The sequence below is a fragment of the Cavia porcellus genome, unplaced genomic scaffold (assembly GCF_034190915.1).
Source record: "Cavia porcellus strain 051 isolate PalLab524CR breed Dunkin Hartley unplaced genomic scaffold, mCavPor4.1 scaffold_3, whole genome shotgun sequence".
NCBI lineage: Eukaryota > Metazoa > Chordata > Mammalia > Rodentia > Caviidae > Cavia > Cavia porcellus.
This window is the reverse complement of record NW_026947486.1, coordinates 29,785,263-29,806,212: the sequence shown is the minus strand read 5'-3', so window position 1 is coordinate 29,806,212 and position 20,950 is coordinate 29,785,263. Positions and strand designations below refer to the sequence as shown.

Below are 20,950 nucleotides of genomic sequence, written 5' to 3'. Positions count from 1 at the left end.
TCCATGTGCCCAGTGTGGGCACAGAGAACCTGGGTGCCACTGCTGGAAGACTCTTTCCTCTGCACGCCCAGCACTGACAGAGAGAACCAGAAGATCTACCTTGGGCTGCTGGGGGTCACCACCGGAAGGCCCTTTCCTCTGTGTGCCCAGCGCAGGCAAAGAGACCAGAAGATCCGCCTCTGCATGGCAGACACCACCACCAGAAAGCCCTTTTCTCTGTGCGCTCAGCACGGGCCTAATAAAACCAGAAGATCTGCCTCAGCCTGCCAGGCACAACCAGCAGAAGGCCCTTTCTTCAGCACACAAAGCACGGGCAGAGAGAATTAGAAGATCCACCTCAGCCTGCTGGGTTCCTCCAGCAGAAAGCCCTTTCCTCTGTGAGCCCAGTGCAGGCAGAGAGAGCCAGAAGATCTGCCTCTGCCTGCCAGGCGTCACCACAGGAAGGTCCTTTCTACCATGCTCCCAGTGTGGGTTGAGGGAGACAGACAGATCCACCTCTGCCTGCTGTGCACCGCAACTACTGGGCCACATCCTGCTAATGGAATCGAAAAGCAAAATAGTTAATGTAAGAGTGAAAGGGAAAAAACAACTAGGAGGGAAAGGTAAAAACTACTGTCAATTTGTTAATGTCTTGTCCTGAACTCCTGCATTATTAACACAATTTTGTTAGGTTTGCCTCTGTTCTGTCTTGTTTTCTCAGATTTTATGCTGTCAGATGGTAGGGGCAGCTATTTTGAATATAATGGGATATATTATGGTAATCATGGTTTCCTGTTATATTGATTTGAAGTCTTATAATGCTTTCATTCATTTGTTTAATTGGTTTTTTGTTTGATTTTATTGTTTATGATGGTATGAGCAGTTATTTTGAAGAAAACAAGACATTATGGTAACCACTGTGGATGTACTATCAACTTGTTTTGAAGTCGTACCAGGCTTTTGTTCTCCTGTTTTGATTGGTTGTATCCTCTTGTGTTTTATTTGATTTTATTATGTGTGATGGTATAGACAAATTTTTTGAGGAAAATGAGGTATCTTACTAGCCATTGTTCATTTCCTGTTATTTGCTTTTGAAGGCCTGTAATGATTTGATTCTTTTGAATGGTTTTATACTATATTATTATGATTATTATTTTTTACAATGCTTTTTTTTATTTTAAAGAGATTAACACCAAAGAGGACATAATAAAGCAGATCAGATCAGAAAAATGCAAGCAACACAGAATTTTACAAGACAACCATAATTACCAGTAACTACCATAATGTCTCTTTCTTTGAAATAGTTCAGCATAACTTCATATACGATAATTTCAAACATTACAAAACAGTATAAAACCATCGAAGAGAAGGAAAGCATTACAGGGCTTTCAGAAGCAAACAATAGAGAATGAACAATGGCTACTGTATTATGTTATTTTTCATAGAAAAAATTGATTATACTATCACACATAATAAGATATAACATGATAGAACCAAAGGAAACAGAAGAACAAAAGCATAATAGGACTTCAGAGTAAGATGAAATTAAATCAGCACTGGCTAAACTAATGTCTTATTTTCTTCAAAATACCTGCTCATATTATCAAAGATAATAAAATCAAACAAACCAGGGTAAAACCATTCCAGTAATGAATGCAAACATTGTAAGGCTTCAAAGCAATGTAATGGGGAATCATGATTATCATAAACTATTACGTATACTTACCATTTCTTATACTAGGGAAACTATTTGGTATTCATACCGAATAGTGAGTTTGATTTACTACACTTATGAGTATGTTCTCAAGTTGTGTCCATTTATTTATAAATATTTCCATTTGATCACTCTTTATAGCTGAGTACTACTCCATTGTATAAAAATACCAAAACTTTTTTATCCATTCCAGAGATGCTCGTCACTTAGGTTGTTTCCAAGATCTGACTATTACAAATTGTGCTGCAATAAACGTGGGTGCACATATATCACTGTGGTATGATGTTTTCAGTTCTTCTGGGAATATGCCTAAAAGTGGAATAGCTGGATCGAATGGGACTTCCAATCCCAGCTTTTTGAGGAGTGTCCAGACTGATCTTCACAGTGGTTGCACCAGCCTTACACTTCCACCAACAGTGCAGGAGTGTTGTTTTTCCCCATAGCCTCTCCAGCATTTGTTGTTGGTAGTTTTCTTGATCCTGTCCATTCTTTCTGGAGTGAGATGGAATCTCAGTATTGTATTACTTTGGATTTCTCTAATGACCAATGATGATGAAGATTTTTTCATGTATTTATTTGTCATTTGTATTTCTTCACCTCAGAACTGCGTATTCATCTCAGATGCCCATTTTTGGATTGGGTCTTTGAATTTTGAGGGTCTGATTATTTTTTAATTCTTTATATGTTTTAGAAAGAAGTCTTTTGTCTGAGGGAGAGTTCACTAAGATTTTTTTCCCAGTTTGTGGGTTTTCTTTTCACTATACTGAAGATATCCTTGACATGCAGAAACTTTTAAATGAGACATGATCCCAGCTATTGATTCTGGAATGTATTTCCTGTGCAGTTTGATTCCTGTTCATGAATTCTCTACCTACCCCTATGTCTTCAAGATTTTTACCTAATTTGTCCTCTAAATTTAGTGTTTCTGTTTTAATATTCATATCTTTGATCCAATTAGATTTTGGTTTAGTATGTGGTGATAGGCATGGGTCTAGTTTCAGTTTTCAGCATGAGGAGAGCCAGTTTTTCCAGGACTATTTATTAAAGAGACTGTCATTTTTCTAGTGAACATGTTTGGGCCATTTATCAAAGATAAGATGGTTGAATACATTGGTAGTTGTGGTTGTATCTTTTAATCCATTCCATTCTTCAGATATGTTTTATTCCAGTACCATGTTGATTTTATTATAGTTGCTTTGTAGTATAACTTCAAGTCAGGGACTGTGATGCTTCCTGACTTGCCTTTGATGCTTAGAATTGCCTTTGCTATACTAGGTCCCTTGATATTATTGTCTTTGAAGGTATGCTCAACTATTTCAAAGACAAGAAACATTATGATAGCTACTGTTGATTTCCAGTTGTCTTATTGTGAAATGCTGTGTTGCTTGCATTGTTCTGTTCTGATTTTCTTTGTTTTGTTCTCTTTTGTTTTATTCACTTCAAAATAAAAAATTAAGAAGAACAAGCACAAAAAAACCGACCTAATGCTGCATCTCAATCTTCTAGAAAAGGAAGAGCAAGTCAAGCCCAAGCCTCATAGAAGAGAGGAAATTATATAGATCAGAGCAGAAATTAATGTAATTGAAACTAAAAAAAAATACAAAGAATTAAGCAAAGAGCTAGTTTTTTGAGAGAATAAACAAAATTGATAAACCTCAAGCCAACCTTATCAAGAAAAAGAAAGAACAAACTCAAATCCATGCAATGATGGAAAAGAAGTAAATTAGTATGGATTCCATGGAAATTCAAAAGATCATGAACACCTACTGTGAAAATCTCTACTCACACAGAGTGGAAAACACACTGAAATGGATAGATTTAAATAAACATATGAACTACCAAAGCTCAACCAAGAAGATATAACAATTTTGAATAAACAAATATTACCTACTGAAATTCAAAACGTGATTAAAAACTAATGATAGTGAAAATCCCAGGTTCTGATGGACTCACAGCCAAATTCTGTAAGAAATTTAGACAAGATTTGATGCTCATACACCTTATACTCTTCAATGAAATGAAAAAAGAAGCAATCCTCCCTAATTCATTCCTGGAGGCAAGTGTCACTCTAATACCAAAACAAGAGAAAGACCCAGGCAAAAAGGAAAACTATAGGCCAATCTCACTAAATAATATTCACCCAAAGATTCTAAATAAAATATTGGCAAATAGAATGCAGCAAATCATCAAGAAGACTATACACCACGACCAACTGAGATTTATTCCAGGAATGCAGGGATGGGTTAACATACACAAATCAATAAATGTAATACACCACATCAACACAGACAAAAACAAAGATCACATGATCATCTCATTACATGCAGAAAAGGATTTTTATAAAGCCTAACATTTGTTCACGATAAACACTCTACTCAGAATAGAATTGTACTACAGAAACATGGAATAAGACGGTATGTAGCTCAGTCTCATAAAGACCATCGATGACAAACCAACAGCCAATATGATACTAAATATACAAAAACTGAAAGCCTTCACTCTAAAATCAGAAACAAGACAAGGATACACACTATCACCACTCCTACTCAATATAGTTCTTGAAATATTATACAGAGCAATGAGACAAGATAGAGAAATAAAAGCAATAAGGATAGGAAAGGAAGACGTTAAATTATCACTATTTACAGATGACATGATATTTTGTATGGAAGACTAAAAAACCTCCATTAAAAGACTACCAGAGGTAATAAACAGATTCTGCAGCATAACCAGATACAAAGTCAACAATTAAAAATCAATAACATTCTTGTACACAAACATAAAACTCACTGAGAGAGAAATTATAGAAATATCACCTTTTAAAACAGTATCTAAATAAATAAAATACTTAGAAATCAACCTAACTGAGAATATAAAATACCTATATGCTGAAAATTATACTACACTAAAAAAGGAAATTGAAGAGAAAATTGGAAAATGGAAGGATATTCCTTGTTCCTGCTTAGCAAGAAACAACATTGTGAAAATGGCCACACTTTCAAAACTCTTATACAGATTCAATGCAGTCCTAATCAAAATACCATTAACATACCTTACAGATCTAGAGAAAACACACCTAAAATTCATTTGGAAAAAGAAGAAACCTAGAATAGCAAAGACAATTATGGGCAAGAAAAGCAAGACAGGAGGCATTGCAATTCCTCACTTGAAATTACACTACAAAGCCACAGTTATAAAATCAGCATAGTATTGCCAAATAAATAGACCTGAGGATCAATGAAACAGATTAGAAGGTGCAAACAGAACTACAAAGACACTCAGCCACCTTATGTTTGACAATGGGCCTGAACTTGTTCACTAAAAAAAGGATAGCCTCTTTAATAAATGATATTGAAACAATTGGCTTTCCACATGCTGAATACTGAAACTAGACCCATGCCTATCACCATGCACTAAAGTCAAAATGGATCAAAGATATAAAGATTAAAGCAGAAACACTAAATCTGGGCGGAGCTAAAATGTCAGATAGATAAAAGCTGGCTACAGAGGCTCCATGAGATAGTCAACTTAGAACTCACCATAATACAACATGGAGAGTCCCAAACAGAGGGAGAGGAATTCTCTCATCCCAAGAAGAAACTAAGGTGAGAAAAACGAATCAAACATACACTCCTGGCCGGATGCACTACCATGCAACCCTGAGCACCTCAGGGCCTCCGGCGAGACAGGCCATCCCCACGCCACCGCCTCCAGCCGCATATCCAACTCTCTCGCCAGGAGCCCACCAGAGGTTGGGGGAATAAAACAACTTAGTGCCCACCGGCTGCCCCTGTCCCAGCCACCACCACTGCCACCGCCACTGCCACCCCCACCACCACCTCCACTGCCTCCCCAGACCCGGGCCATGTCCAGGAAAGCCTGAGAAACAGGACGTGCTGCAGCACCGCGGGTGCGGACCGGACCTGCTGGAATACATTACTACCTTCGCACTTGCCTCTGGCGCAAGGCCCTGAGCCCATGGAACCAGCGTTGTGCAGGCCCCCTCAACTGGAGCACCCATGAGTTCCCCAGGCAGGCGAGTGTGTCTTCGTCACCACCAGGCCTGCATGACCGGAACCCACGGAGTCACCACTGCTGCTTCTACTGCCTCTTCCACCTCCCAGGATCCAGGCCCTGTTCTGGAGGGCACAAGGAGAAGAGCACGTTGCAGTGTCACAGACATGGAACAAGACCTACTGGGATGAATCGCCACCTATGCACTCACGACTAGCACGAAGACCCAAGCACACTGCCCAGGATGAGCAAGTCCCCGCTGCCGGACTGGCCCCTGAGATCCCCGGGAAGGTAAGTGTGTCTTCGCCACCACCAGGCCTGCATGACCAGAGCCCCACAGGGCCCCACCGTGAAGGGAGCCCAGAGAAGCTGCTTCTGAAAACACCTCTTCAGACAATAATCAAAAATACAGAAATAGAAATTTCCAGTTTCCTACCATGATTGACAGGCTACGGGGAATTAGGCCTGCCTGCCTGCACCCTGAACTATGGACTGGGTGGCCGGGGATGAGTGTCTCTGCACCATCCCAACCCCCTGGGATGGAGTTTAAGATACCTCAGGTAACAGGAAATTGGAGAGGGCAGCAAAACCCCAGTCATCATGCTTTGAAATGACCCTAAGCAAAACAGAGAGGGAGAGAGATCCCCCAGACACACCTCTCTGAAAGAAACCAGAAACATGACAAGAGATAGAAATAGAAAAAAACCTCTAGCCATGAACCCTGGAAAAAATAAGCCCAGGAGAGATTAAAGAAGAGAAACAGTGCAGTAAGCATGTAATATTAGATACAGCTTCAGCGGACATAAAGAAATACCTTCATGACTTCATAGATGAAATTAAAACTGTACTTCTGATCCAAGTGAGACAAGATATCTTGAAGAGAAATTTATGGTGTGTGATCATGAAAGAAAAGATCTCCTAAAAATAACAAGGAACCAGAAAGAAACAGTACAAAGGCTAGAAGATGACAAAAGGATTTATAATTTAAGAATAAAAAAAACGTGAGCGAAGAAGCAGGAGTAACTACAAATGAACTACAAAGAATATTAACAGATATAATTAAGGAAAATTTTCCAAAGCATAGGAAAAAAAATGATATCCAGATAAAAGAGGCATACGGGAACCCAGCCACCTACAACCAAAATATATCTACACCCAGACATATAATAATCAAGATTCCAGAAATCCACCACAAGAATAGAATATTAAAAGCAGCCAGAGAAAGAAGCAGATTACCTACAATGGAAAAATTAGAAAAATAACAACAGACTTAACAACACAAACTCTCAAATCGAGAAGCGGCTGGGGGGAAATAGTCCAAGCCCTGAAAGAAAATAACCTCCAAGACTGATCTATCTGGCAAAACTCTCCCTCAAAATTAATGGAGAAAGAAGATATTTCCAAGACAAGGAGGAAATGGGAGAGTTCATGGCCACCAACCAACCTTACAAAAAATACTGAAGGAGATTCCAGATAGAGAGAGGAAAAAAAACCAGGATTCCAGCAACAGTGACAGAGATACCTCAGTAAATGGGGCAGACAATGGAATGAAGAAATAAAGTGGACAAATAATGACAGAAGAATAAAATAGCAAAAATGAGGCAGAGACGGTAAGCTATAGTCTTTAATATAGAGAGCCCTGATATACTAAAAAAAAAAAAAGAAATACAGGCAGAGTAGGTTAGGAGGCAGGATCCATCGAGATGGTCTGAATACAAGATACACTTACCTTGAAAGAGGGTTAATAAACTGAGAGTCAAAGATGAGAAAAAAAATACTATATGTGACAGAAAACCAGAGAGAAATAGGGACAATGCATTCAGCAGCCGCAGACAGACTAGAAAGCTATGACACTTTTGGACAGTGTAGAACTATACAGCTGGAAGGAAGGAAAACCTTGTGACTTTAGTAAGTAAAAGAGTACAGATCAAGATCAAACTCAGGGGTACAAAGGTTTAGCAACACTGAGATAGATAACAGCTTTGCCCCCTAATCTAAAAACTAAAAGAGCTAGTGGAACCCCAATATACAAAGCTCCCTGAGAAAGGGAAAAGGGAAGAATTGTCTAAAAAAGGAAGGCAGAGGACATTGTTAATAGTGTATCAGGATTTAAAAGTCACAGTGGTCTTATCACTCTGTTTAGTTTGATTATATTTTGCTCTGGTCTGTCTACCCATATTAGATTTGAGGGCACAGACAGCTAATCCAAAAATAGCAAGTTATACCATAGTAACTATCCTTAATTTCCTATTAACTTAAACTGAAATCCTTTATTATTTACATTGTCTTACTATGACTGATCTTATTTGAAGCTGGTTTGTTAGACCGCTGTTTATACTTGACTGATTTCATTCGAATTTGGTATCTTTGATAGTATCAAGTCTGGGAGTGGAGACAACTACTCTGAAGATGACAAGATGTAAAAGATATCCATTCTGGTTTTGATTATTAACTGCTTTCTAGTCCTATAGTATCTTCAAAGTTGTGTTTTTAAATAAAATAGCTATGTAATGTTATGTTTAATTATATTATGCCTGATGATGTGGACAATTCTATTGAAAATAACAAGAGAAAGCATAGTAACTACTGTAGATCACCTAATATTTCAGTCCTATATGTCTTTGTGATTTCATGTTTTTCAAGGAATTTATTTTGTTATCTTATTTTGATCTGTTTTTCCCTATAATATAGAAAGGATAGATATACATGTAGACATTCACACATGGGAAGAATTTCTAAACTATTTAAGAGAACAGATTATATAATACACGATGTAATGAACAGATGCTCTGAAGAAGAAGAGACACTAAGAAACCCAATGCTAATTCTGTAGCATTGTGATATGAAATCTAGCAATACTATTATTCACTGTTCAGAGTGATATTAGTCTAGTCTCTTATGTTCAATTTCAGGATATGTAAAGATAAAGATAGCTACTAGGAAGAGACTGAGAAACATTATGGTAGACATTGACTACCCCAAAATTAGATCTTGAAGACCCAAAAAGCCTTCATCATCCTGTAATGATCTGATTAGTTCTATAATGTTCAGTATATATTCAATGTGTGTGAAGATGGGGACAACTATTTGGAAGAAAACTAGAGAAAATAAGATAGACAGTGAAGATCTCCAGTGGATTTGCTTTGAAATCTATGTTTCTTTAAATTGTTTCCTTATAAAGTGTTTTATTCTGTTTTGTTATGTTTAATCTTACCCTCTTTAAGATAAAAAACAAGTGTGTAGGACTGATAACCATATTATTCAGTTCTTGTTGGATCACTGAACAGAACTTTTTACATTGTCATTGTTTGACTATCACTTTGTATGCTTTAATTTTGTAACTCAAGCAACTGTTTCTAAGATGAACGTATGTAACTTATCACCTGGTATTTTCTTACTGCTTATTTTTCTGAAATTCTGTCTTGTTTTTACTCTTTTATCTCTTTTTTTTGTCTTTAAATAAAAAAATTTAAAAAGGAAAAAAAAGAAACACTGAATCTATTGGAAGACCAGATAGGTAGAAAACTTAGAGGCATAGAAGTAGGCAGAGAATTTATGAACAAAATGCAAACTGCACAAGAAATATTTCAAAGAATCAACAACTGGACTCTCATCTTAAATAGTTTTTGCACTTCAAAAGAAAACACCAACAAAGTAAAAAGAAAATCCTCAGAATAGGAAGAAATTGTAGCCAACAATCCCTCAAAGGACTTATCCAGAATATAAAAACAATTAAAAAACATCATGCCCCTCAAATTCAAAAACCTTTTCAAAAATGGGCATCTGAGAAGAACACACATTTCACAGATGATGATATTTAAGTGGCAAATAAATACATGAAGAAATGCTCACCATCACCAGTCATTTGAGAAATGCAAATTAAAACAGCACTGAGATTACATCTCACTCCAGAAAGAACAGCTGCTATCAAGAAATCAACTGATAGCAAATTTTGACAAAGCTATGGGGAAAAAAATGAATGCTTCTCCACTGTTGGTAGGAGTGTAGACTGGTGCAGCCACTTTGAAAATATAGAGATTCCTCAATAAACTAGGATTAGAAGTTCCATTCATTACAGCTATTTCCCTCCTGGGTATTTTTCCCCCAAAATTGAAAAGATCATGCAACAGTGATATAAGTGCACCCATTTTTATAGCAGCACAACTTGTAATAGCTAAGTCTTGAAACAAACAAAATGTCCATCAACTGCAGAATGGATGAAAAAGATACGGTATTTTTATATAATGGAATATTACTCAGCTATAAAAAGTATGATTTTAAGGATTTTGTAGGTAAATAGAGGCAACTTGAGACTATCCTCACAATTAAAATAAATAAGATTCACATTTGCAAATATCACATTGTATCTCTAGTGTAAAAAAATAATAAAAAGTGAAAGACTAATAAGATCCAAAATACATAAGATATTATAAAAATGAAAGGGAAGGATAGTGCTCTAAAGGATATAACTGTACGTATAAGTGTGTAAGACATGACCATATTCCTAAGTTTCCATTAGATCATTCATCAGAATGGTTTTTACTGTCAGTGTTTGAGCTTTTTGTCTTCTGTTTATGCTTTGATTTTGTAACTTGAACAACTATTTCTAAGAGGACAATATGTAACTTATCAATTACTAATTTTTAGTGTTAGTATTTTTCTTTAAAATTCTGTATTACTCCTATCCTTTTTTCTGATTTTTTTTCTTTTTTTCTTTAAATTTTTAAAAAAGAATAGTATAGGCAACTTACTCTTGTGTCAAAAAAATAAAATGGTTCAGTGATGTAATTCAGGTGAGAATACCCTGGGTTCAATCCTAGTCAAGTGGGAAAAAGAAAGATAGAGAAAGGAAAGGAAGGGCAGGGCAGCGCAGGGCAGGGCAGGGCAGGGCAGGGCAGGGCAGGGCAGGGCAGGGAAGGGAAGTGAAGGGAAGGGAAGGGTAGGGAAGGGAAGGGAAAGGAAGGGAAGAGAAGGAAAGGGAAGGGAAAGGGGAGATAGGAGAGGGGAGAGAAGAGAGAGAAGGAAGATAAAATGAGATTAGGCAGATAAACTGTAGATACACTAAAATATATAAATATTAAATGTCCATCTCATTGCATGAATCTCCAAACTGCCCTAAAGAAGTTGAAAGACAGGTCCTATTTACTTAGAAATGGAAGCTCTGGCTGGGTGTGGTGGCACATTCCTGTAATTTCAGCACTGGAGAGGCTGAGGCAGGATGACTGCCAGATCTCCATAGCTAAAACCTGTCTTAAAAAGACCAAAAAGAAAGAAAGAGTTCTACCAAGCCATAGCACAAAGAGTAGTCCATAAATAATTTTAACAAATGAGTTCTATGTTGAAAGAAATATTATTTTCAAAATCCAGTATATACAAGTTTCAAGGGAAAGTAACCTGACTGAAGCAGCACATCCAAACAGTTTCCTCTTAAGGAGAAAACCTCTCATACAAATGGTATCCATGAGAATATGTGTGCCATATGTCCATTGTTGGGAAGCCAAATATCTAAAAGTCACTTAGAAGCTACTTTATAACAGAAGCCAATGCCCAAAGCATCATAGAATGACTCAGTTCATGAGAAATGTTGTCATTATGATATGACTTAAGTTATAAAACAGCCCTTTGACATGATGGTTATTCAGAGAATCTGAGACTCACTGCTCAAGTTGAACAAACACCAGATTTTGCTGGCCTGCAAACTGAGTGACCTGCATTCACCAGCAAAACCATCCCTGAACAACAGAATACATTCGAGAATATTCTTTGACTTTCATTTGCCTGTTCTCCATGCTTGGTTTGTTTCCCTTTCACAGATTTCTGAGGACCCATTTTTTTTCAACCAGTGGTGGTAGCATCTGTGCCACTTAAAGAGGTTAATCCTGCTTGAACAACAGAACATGCTTATTCAAAACATGTTCCTATTAGTTTCCAGCATTTTCTGTGACATTTTGCTCCTTTCTTCCATCTTTCTTTTCTCAGTTCAAATCCAAGCTCTGCTATTGCCTGGATGAGTGACCTTAAGTATTATATTTCATTGACTGTTAATATTTTTATCTCCCAGTGGAGAATAACATCTATTTTATAGAGTTGTTCTGGGGTTTATATAAGGACTTTACACAGCATCCACCACTGCCAGTGAAACCAGGAGCTAAGCTAGAATTCATGCTGAATGTTCCCATCTCAATGCAATCAAATATAGAAAGCACTAAAAATTGTGTAAATTATAATAACAGAGTAACTGTAAGACAGAATGAAATTCTGTATGTTCCCCTAAGGCTAAGGGTACATAGCCAAAAAAGAAAAATTTGGACAGAGGTCAGATCTCATTGAGAAAGATAAATTTTAACCTACTGAGAAGCAGTGAAGTCTCCTGATTTGGCTTAGTGGTCTACAATTTCATGCAAGAGGAAATTTCCCAAAGTGCAAGTAGGGGGAAAATAACCCTGCAGCCATGGAATCCATATGCAGAGAGGGTAGGAACACTCTAGGTTGCAGGTAATCCTCAAAGTGTCAGCCTGCCTCAGTGCAAACATCCTAAAGTAGAAGCAGAGTATGTAGAGGGTCCAGAAGATGGAGCAGCAGACTATATTTACCTTTCATTCAGCAGGCACGTCATGTTTAGAGGGATACTGAGAAACAGGATGGATGGAGGAGACCATCAAGGAGATTGTTTCCATGTTAACAAGCCTACAGAAGCACACTGGCAGATCAGATAGAAGTTTTGAGGTAAATAAGGCACTGTGAGTGGCTGGGTCAGAACTCTACCACCTCACCACCAGGCTGCAGCTAAAATGTTCAGAAAAGCCTCTTCCTCCTATGGCGTACCCTCAACTGAGAGAACTTAACATTGTGCTCATTATAAAGGAGATACAGCACCTCCAAAATTCATTTCATTATCACAGAACAGGTATGGAAGGGTGAATTTGGAACTTAGATTCAATAAATGAGTAACACATACAGGTAGACTAGAAACTGTACTTTCCAGTCATTAGTTAAGTGTACATTCTTCTACCGTAGATTTCACCACTCGGATAGTTCTACATATTCTATTGGAGACATGAGTTGCACAGTGAGCCAGTCTTTGTAGGAATGCCAGTAGGCTCACTCGTAAAGAACTAGGAAAGAAGACTAATACAATATGTAACCTTTCTGAGTAACATTTCCTACATTAGGCCAATAGATATTTAAAATCTTACCACACAGTTCTGCCATGAAAATTAAGGAGAGAGAATGTTTAAAGCCTCAGCTCAGGCCTGAACCTTAAGAAATACATAATCAAATTAATTATAATCCATTCAGAGGACAAAAAGTCAATCACCACAACACACCCTTATTTACCTTCTGCTACTCTCCTTTAGAAATAGGGTCAAGTCAGGTGTGAGGGTTTTCTCAATATACAAACTTTCTGTCCTCTTTATTTAGTGTTATATAACAATTCCCATGTTATTTAGAAAGTGTTTAATTATTTGCATATCATACGTGTAATTTTTAAGATCTGGCCTTTGATTATATCCTTTGCCAATTAACTGTTATTGCTAATAAGACTCCATATGAAACTAATAGAATGCAGTAGTGCTGGGCTATCTAGAGAGCCCACATTATTTAAATGCTGGTCATTGTTAACAATGCTCCTGTCAAGCTGATTCACATTAGGGAATGGGAGTACCTGCATTAGTTTGTCCTTTTATTTCAGAACTTGTTACTTTCTTATTCTTTATCCAAACTGATTATAATGATATTTCAAATAATACAAACAGGATAATAGGTTCTTAGTCCTAAAATGGCTAGATGTTTGATCAAGAGGCTAGATGTAGGCCTAGTAACACTACATGTTTGAAACACACTGAAAATAGGCCTAAACCCAGCTAAAAAGACTAAAACTGAAAATTATTCATACTCATTTATAAGACGCTAAAGAATCAGACAAATAATTTCAATATTATCTGGCACAGCACTGTGCAGCAGAACTCTCTACAATGACAGAAACGTTCTCCGTCTGAGCTGTATAACATAATAGCTACTAGACATATGTTACTACTGAGAACTTGAAATGTGGCTGCCAAGACTAAGCAACTGAACTGTTAACTTTATTTAAATAGGTAGTGACTTCCATAATGAACAGCACCAATCTAGAGAGCATAGCTTAATAGAAGAATCTGGCAACTAAAGCTTAAAAACACAAAAACTAAATCTGGGGTGACTGTCACTAGCTACATATATTTGGTCATGTTATTTATCTATATATGTTTGCTCATGTGCCAGCTTCAATCACCTTGTTTGGGAAATATAGAAACAATAGAAACTTCTAGAGTTGCTGGATGAAGAAATAAATGTGGAACACCTAGCCAAGTACTTAGCACATAACAAGTACTTGCTAAATGATAGGTATTACTACCTAGCTCCTCACTTTCCAGACAAAGCAACTTCAATGCTGAAAGGAGGCACATGTGATCCACAGTTACAGAACTGTTTACAGACCTAGAAGCCAATTCCAGATTTTCTCATGTTTTTTGATAATTGTCTTTCTTTATGGAGACTAACCAACTGCTTTTGTCTTATTCAGTTTGGGCTACCATAACAGAATATCACAGACTAGGGATTAATCAATAGAAAATTACTTCTCACAGTTTTGAAGGCTGGCAGTCCAAGATCAACACACAAGATTAGCGTTTAGTGAAGGCATTCCTGTTTTCCAGGCGGACATGTGCTCATGATGTTCTTGCATGGCTTATGGATAAATTCACTGTCATGAGTCTTCTTATAACACTAAGGTGATTCATAAGGACTCCATTATCATGACCCAATCACCTCCCAGAGTTTTTAACCTCCTAATAAGCATCACATTGGGGGTTAAGTTTTGAAAATATGAATTTAGACAGACACAATCAATCAATCCATATATTCCACTTACTGTCAAAATTTATGCTCTTCTCACATGTAAAATACAATTATCCCATCCGAACAACCCCAAAAGTCTTAATTCATTTCAGCATCAATTCAAAAGTTGAGTCCAAAATGCCAACTAAATATTATACAAATTGTATGTAGTTGATGCTTGAGCCTGAGACACATTCATCTTGAAGCAAACTGCCTCTCTAACTGTGAAGCTGTGATACCTAGCAAGCACAATAACTTTCCCATCTTCACAGGTTGATCCTCCCCACCACTCATGATGCTTTTTTTTATGTAGGTGAAAAGGAACTTGTTATTCACACTGTTTCTCTTCAAGGCCCATCCTTTGAAGCACTGTGCGGGGCATCCTTACCCTATGACACTGGCCTACCCTCTGAAATTGCCCTCTCCCATGGTCTGTGATAAGAGGGGCATGCATGATGATATGAATCAAATTTGAAAAGCTTTCTTTTTCTTGAAGAATAGTATAGGATCAGAGACCTCATCCATCTATTTTTCTGTTTCCTTTAGTCTCAAATGGCAATGTTTCTGCTACTATAAATCAACCACTAAATAGGCTTCTATTAAGATGGCTGATGATAGCCAGGCATGGGGGCACATACCTGTAATCTCAGCACTTGGAAGGCTAAAGCAGGAGGATCCTTGTAAATTTAAGACCAGCCTGGGCTACAAAGTGAGGCCAAGGCTGGCCTGAACTGCCTAGCAAGACAGTCTTAAAAAGATTTTTAAAATGGCTGACGAGGGCCTTGATTTGTGCCCATACTAATCTTATCATATGGTCCATCAGCCACACCTGAATAAGCTCTTTTCAGAAACCTGCTTTTTCAGTCTTTAAAATATGAAGGCTGAGAACCTTACAACTATTTAAATTTTGGTTCATTTTTGCTTAAGAATTATTTCTTTCTCCTTGAATTATTTTATAAACAGAAAAGAGGTACCATACTCTTCCTTAAATATTTTTTTAGAAATGTTCTGTGCTAAGTAACAAATTTCACTGCATAAAAATTTCACCTTCCATAAGCTAGAAAACCAACATAATTCAGCCAAGGTCATTATCATTTTATAATATGAATTCTCTTTTCAATTGTCCTCATTTCCATTCAAGATCTCATCCAAATCATCTTTAATGCCTATACTTCTGCCACAATTCTGAACATGGTTATCTGTGTATTCTCTATGAAAATGCAAACTTTCTCTATAGCTCTGCTGTTCTCTTTCCGATCCCTCACCAGATTTACAAGTTTCTTCACAGCAATGTGAGCTTTTTCTAGAACCTCTTCCAACCTCTACCAGTTACCTAGCTTTATCAGTGATTTCATATTTTTAGATATAGTCATGTGCCACATTAATGATAATTTAGACAACTACAATAGAGCAGAAAAATTCCTCATAACACTGTAGCCACAGTAATGTGATAGCATGAGACATTACACATGTTTTGTGCTGATGCTAGTATAAGCAAACCTACTATCCCACCAGTTATACTGAAAAAGTATAGCATATACAATTAGGTACAGTATCTAGTACTAAACAATGTAAACTACAACAATAATTAATGGTTACAGTCCTGTTTTATCTTTATTTTAAAGAGAAAAAACAGAAAAAAAAACAAATATCTACTTACTTTTTACTATTATTTTACCGTGTACTCCTACTAATAAAAAAGTTTACTGTATGCTATGCTACACTGCTGGAAGCCTTTTAGGTCTCATGTTTATTGCATTTCTTTATTGAATCAAGGGTCATGTTGAGTGACGGGCCTACACCATCTAGACTAGTGTAAGTAGTCTCTGTAATGCTCACACAATGAAAAAATCACCTAAAGATAAATTAATCAAAATGTATCCATTTGTTAAGTGATACATGACCCTATGTATTACAGAAGATTCCTAATTCTTTGTACCAACTTCTGTAAGACATTGACTCATATGATAATGGAAGCTCAAGAGTCATGTGATCTGTGATCTAGAAGCTAGAGACCCAGAATGGATGCTGGTGATATAATTTGAAAGCCCAAGAGCCATTGTTATGTATTCCAATCCCTGTATAAAGGCCTAAAAACAAGGCATACTAAGGACAACAGAAGACTGATATCTCAGGTTATGTGTTTTGTTATATTCAGGCCCTCAATGGTTTGGATGATGCACACTCAACATTGGTTAGGGTAGGTCTTCGCTCAGTACAGCAATTCAAATGCTAACCTCTTCTGAACACAACCTCACAGACACAACCAGAAACATTTAACTAGCTATCTAAACATCTTGCGGCCCCATAAAATGAAAAATAAAATTAACCATTATATTAAACATTATACCCTTATAAGGTGAAGAGCAGTAGCCCAATAGTTACTAAAAAATTATATATACATATATATGTGTGTGTGCGCGTGCGTGTGTGTGTGTGTGTGTGTGTGTGTGTATACATATAAATGAAAATGTACCTTTGTGAAACCTATTTGCTCCTTCCGGAAATTTTCCAAGGGTTTAATCAGCAAATCACTAGCATTTTGGACCTGGAATAAAAGAAAAATATATACAAAACAACGTTTAGGTTGACAAGATTCAGTTACCAGTTCAGAAGTTTCCTTGTTACTAGAATATTTTCTTGGTGTAAAATATTACCTAGGGCTGGCACTATAGTTTAGCAGTACAGTATATGCTTAGCCTCAGGTTCAATTTCTAATACCAAAAACCAAAATGTTTTTTCGACTTATTGTTAGCCTGTTTTTGTTTTTACTTTTTTTCTACCTTGTCTCTAAAAATTAAATGCTTTGAGAGAAAATGAGAATACGAATTTTAGAGGCATTTCTCTGCAACTGTAACAGTCTGACCTGTATTTTTAATCAATAAATACGTAAAGCAATGTCCAGCAACAGACAAGGTAAACAAAGAGACTGGCAATATGTATAAGAAGGGCAACTCCAAAAAGTGCAAGCCATTTTACAGAGAGCAAGTGAGTTATCAGTAACAGCATTAGCATAAATCATTTCCAGTCCAAATCTAGTGGCATAAAACCAGAGCATCCCTTCAGATCACAAATCATAGTATTACAGCATCCAGACAACACTGGATTAGGACTTCATCTTATATCACTATACATGCTTAGAAGCTGATGGGAAATGCCTGTTCCAGTACTACAAACATACAGTGACAAGTTTTCAAAATATAAAAACATCCAATCCAAAGTGTCATATTTGTTCAGTGCACAGGTAAAGATACACACTACAGTAATGTCTTTATATAAATCTCATGGGGAAATTACATCTGTCCAAGGCAATATATGAGGTTTATTTGCTCAGTGTTCAGGATCAACCTCACTATCATAGAGCACTTCAGAGAAGGCATGTGCAGGGCTGGCTCATATGACCCACTTCATTAATTTCTATGTTACAAGAAAGGAGAAATAAGGGACGAGTTTCCCAAATATTGTTATATTGGACATAAAATTACAGTAAAAAAGTTGCATTTCTTTAATTTTAAAGACAATAAAACCACACAAAATAAAAGAGAATAGAGCCAATCAAAACAAAACAGTGAATATGATACAGGACTTCAAAACAAGATAATAGGATATCAACAATGGCTACCATAATATATCTTGTTATCTTTGAAACAGTTGCATTTTGATAACAAAAACAGAAGGCAGAATTTAGAGGTATAGCTCAGTTGTAGTGACTGCCTTGGATGGGCAAGGGTCTAGGTTGGAGCTCCAGCCTCTCTCTCTCTCTCTCTCTCTCTCTCTCTCTCTCTCTCTCTCTCTCCCTCTCTCTTTGTTTCTCTCTCTCTCTCCCTCTCTTTGTTTCTCTCTCTCTCTCTGTTGCTCTCTCTCTGTGTTGCTTTCTCTCTCTCTCTCTCTCTCCCTCTCTCTTTGTTTCTCTCTCTCTCTCCCTCTCTTTGTTTCTCTCTCTCTCTCTCTGTTGCTCTCTGTGTTGCTTTCTCTCTCTCTCTCTCTCTCTCTCTCTCTCTCTCTCTCTCTCTCTGACACACACACACACACACACACACACAAAGACAGAGTAGGAAGTCACTCTTGATTAGTTCCTATTTTTCCAGCATAATAAGCACCTTGCAACCTACCAAAAAAAGCATGAAAAGTTAAAATATTAGTACATATTTTATCCACTTGCTTTAGGCACATTGAGCCTTCCATTTCATGTCTAGGTATCATTCTAGTTTCAACTAAATAGGCAAACAACTAACAAGGCAACGCTAGTGTTTATATGATTACATCCTGATGAATCCTGACATTCTGCTAAAACTAACTCCCAGGAATGAAAACACCTCGAAAAAAATATAAAATTAGGCAAGAACAAATAATTTTTGCTTCAGTGAAAGAGTAATTCTCTATCTGTTTCCATAGATGCCTTCCTAAACCCTGTGTACTGTAAGTCTAAATTTTTATGATCATGTAACTTTTCCCTACCCTTCCTGACTTATAAAATAAATCTCTTGTCTACAAGGACAGTCAGTCCCCATCTTACTCTTATCACATTACTTCTCATTCATTGGATCTTTGACACCATTTACCAGATACCACTTGGTCCTAATCATACTATAACTTACCTACCAGTATGACACGTAACATCCCCTATATATTCATTAGCCAAAGGCAGAAAAGTCCTTGAGTCTATGACCCCCCTGGATAGATATTTCTATAGAGTTCTCTGATTCTTACTGCAATCCACATGGTCTCTCATCTAATCAAAACTATACTATCATTTCTGGTACCAAAAATAAAGACATCAGTGACTCATTTTGATTGGAAACAGAAATAGTTCCACTAAAAGCACTAGTCCAGACCTCTTCAACACATTTTACACTTCCTTGGACTGCAGATTACACACCATTAATTTTGTGCACCTACCTATAAACAAATTAAGAGATTGGTATCACAGACCCTACACAGGAATCATTTTTCTTCCTTACTATTGTGAAAGCTATAAAACATGACCATAAATACTTTGACACACACCTCATTGAGAAATGGCAGGTAAGTCCCCTCCATCCTGAAGATGAGTGACATTGTTACTGTTTTGAACAGAGCACTACAGAAGTGATACTATGTATCTTCTGAAGCTAGATCATAGAAGGCCAACAGTATCTACCTAGTTCTCTTGGAATACTCTCTGTGGGGGCCCTGAGAGATTATATTTGAAGTTGGACTACCCTGAGACCAAAAGCTAGAGAGGTCAAATATAGACATTCTGTCAATATCTTATAACCAGCCAAATGCAGCCTTCCAATAATCCCCATCACAGAGACAGACATGTAGGAAGTTTTTCTGGACTCGTCATATCAATTTATCTGTAAAATGAATACCAACATGTGGAACAAAAGAAACACCCAGCTGACCTTTGCCTGAACTCCTGACACACAAATGTATGAAATATAACTAGTGTCAATGTTCTCTGCTAAGTTTATAGAGCAACGGATAATTTGAAAAACCTTTTCCAATTTCAGAAAGGTAATACATAGAAAAGTGGTCATCTATGAAACACTAAGGAAGTATACTTTTCAACAGGAAGTAAACATGGCACTTATAAAGAGAGTACACATACCAAGTCTCTGTATGCTTGCTCAGCTGGGCCCTTGTATATTCACACACCACCAGGATGGCACATTTGTTGAATTTACCTTTAAAAATAGGACTGTCCTGGACAAGCATGTGTGGAAGCAACTTTATCAAAGTCAGTAAGTCTTTGCTGTATTTGGCCCACGCTCAGTCTAGGAAACTAATACATGACTCACTGAAATGGTAGTTCATAGTTTTTCATTTGCAAAATCAATGAAACACAGGTCATATCCACTTTCTAGGGCCGGGAACTTCCTTACTGTGGTTATTCCAAATCTAATTTTGAACTCTGCTTTAAGAAAGGATGCAAAGCTGCCAAATACTTCCCAGGTTACCCAGATTGAGATAGAGGAGCCCTTTTGCCACAGACCCAAAAAATGAATCAGGTATAAGCAAGCAATGATTTCCTGGCAAGGTGTAAAAGGCTCCCATTAACCTTTACAGCATTCCTGGAATTACAGGCAAGTGGAAAATATGCAATACACGACTGAAAAGTTGTAGAGAAGAAAAGTGTACAACATAATTATAAAGATAGAACAAATGATTCAGTCATGTGACAAAGAGCCACCTAAAAGGTTACAGCTTTGTTACTAGGTAAAACTGATCAAGAAATAACTAGAACTAAAAAGAAGTACACCTAAACTTTCTAATGGAATGTGAATAACATGGGACATATCGTTCTGAAACCAAAAAGGGCAGCAATGCACAAACTCTTTTTGAGCACAGGATACTATTAGTAGGGTATGGGTAAGCTAGTAG

General features: G+C 37.1%; 1 protein-coding gene across 13 annotated transcripts in view; it reads right to left on the bottom strand.

The window, feature by feature from the left end:
- The window catches only part of Ophn1 (oligophrenin 1), a 514,511-nt gene that overhangs the window by 316,654 nt on the left and 176,907 nt on the right, over positions 1 to 20,950 (bottom strand). For 10 of the 13 annotated variants that reach the window (XR_010046461.1, XR_010046463.1, XR_010046462.1 and 7 more), the window contains 1 exon segment: positions 17,061 to 17,132. The exons of the other annotated variants lie outside the window; for them this stretch is intronic. Coding sequence is in view for 7 of the 10 variants with exons in the window: in NM_001173097.2 (NP_001166568.2) it covers positions 17,061 to 17,132 (72 nt within the window). In the remaining 3 variants the exon portion in view is untranslated. 13 annotated transcript variants of the gene reach the window in all.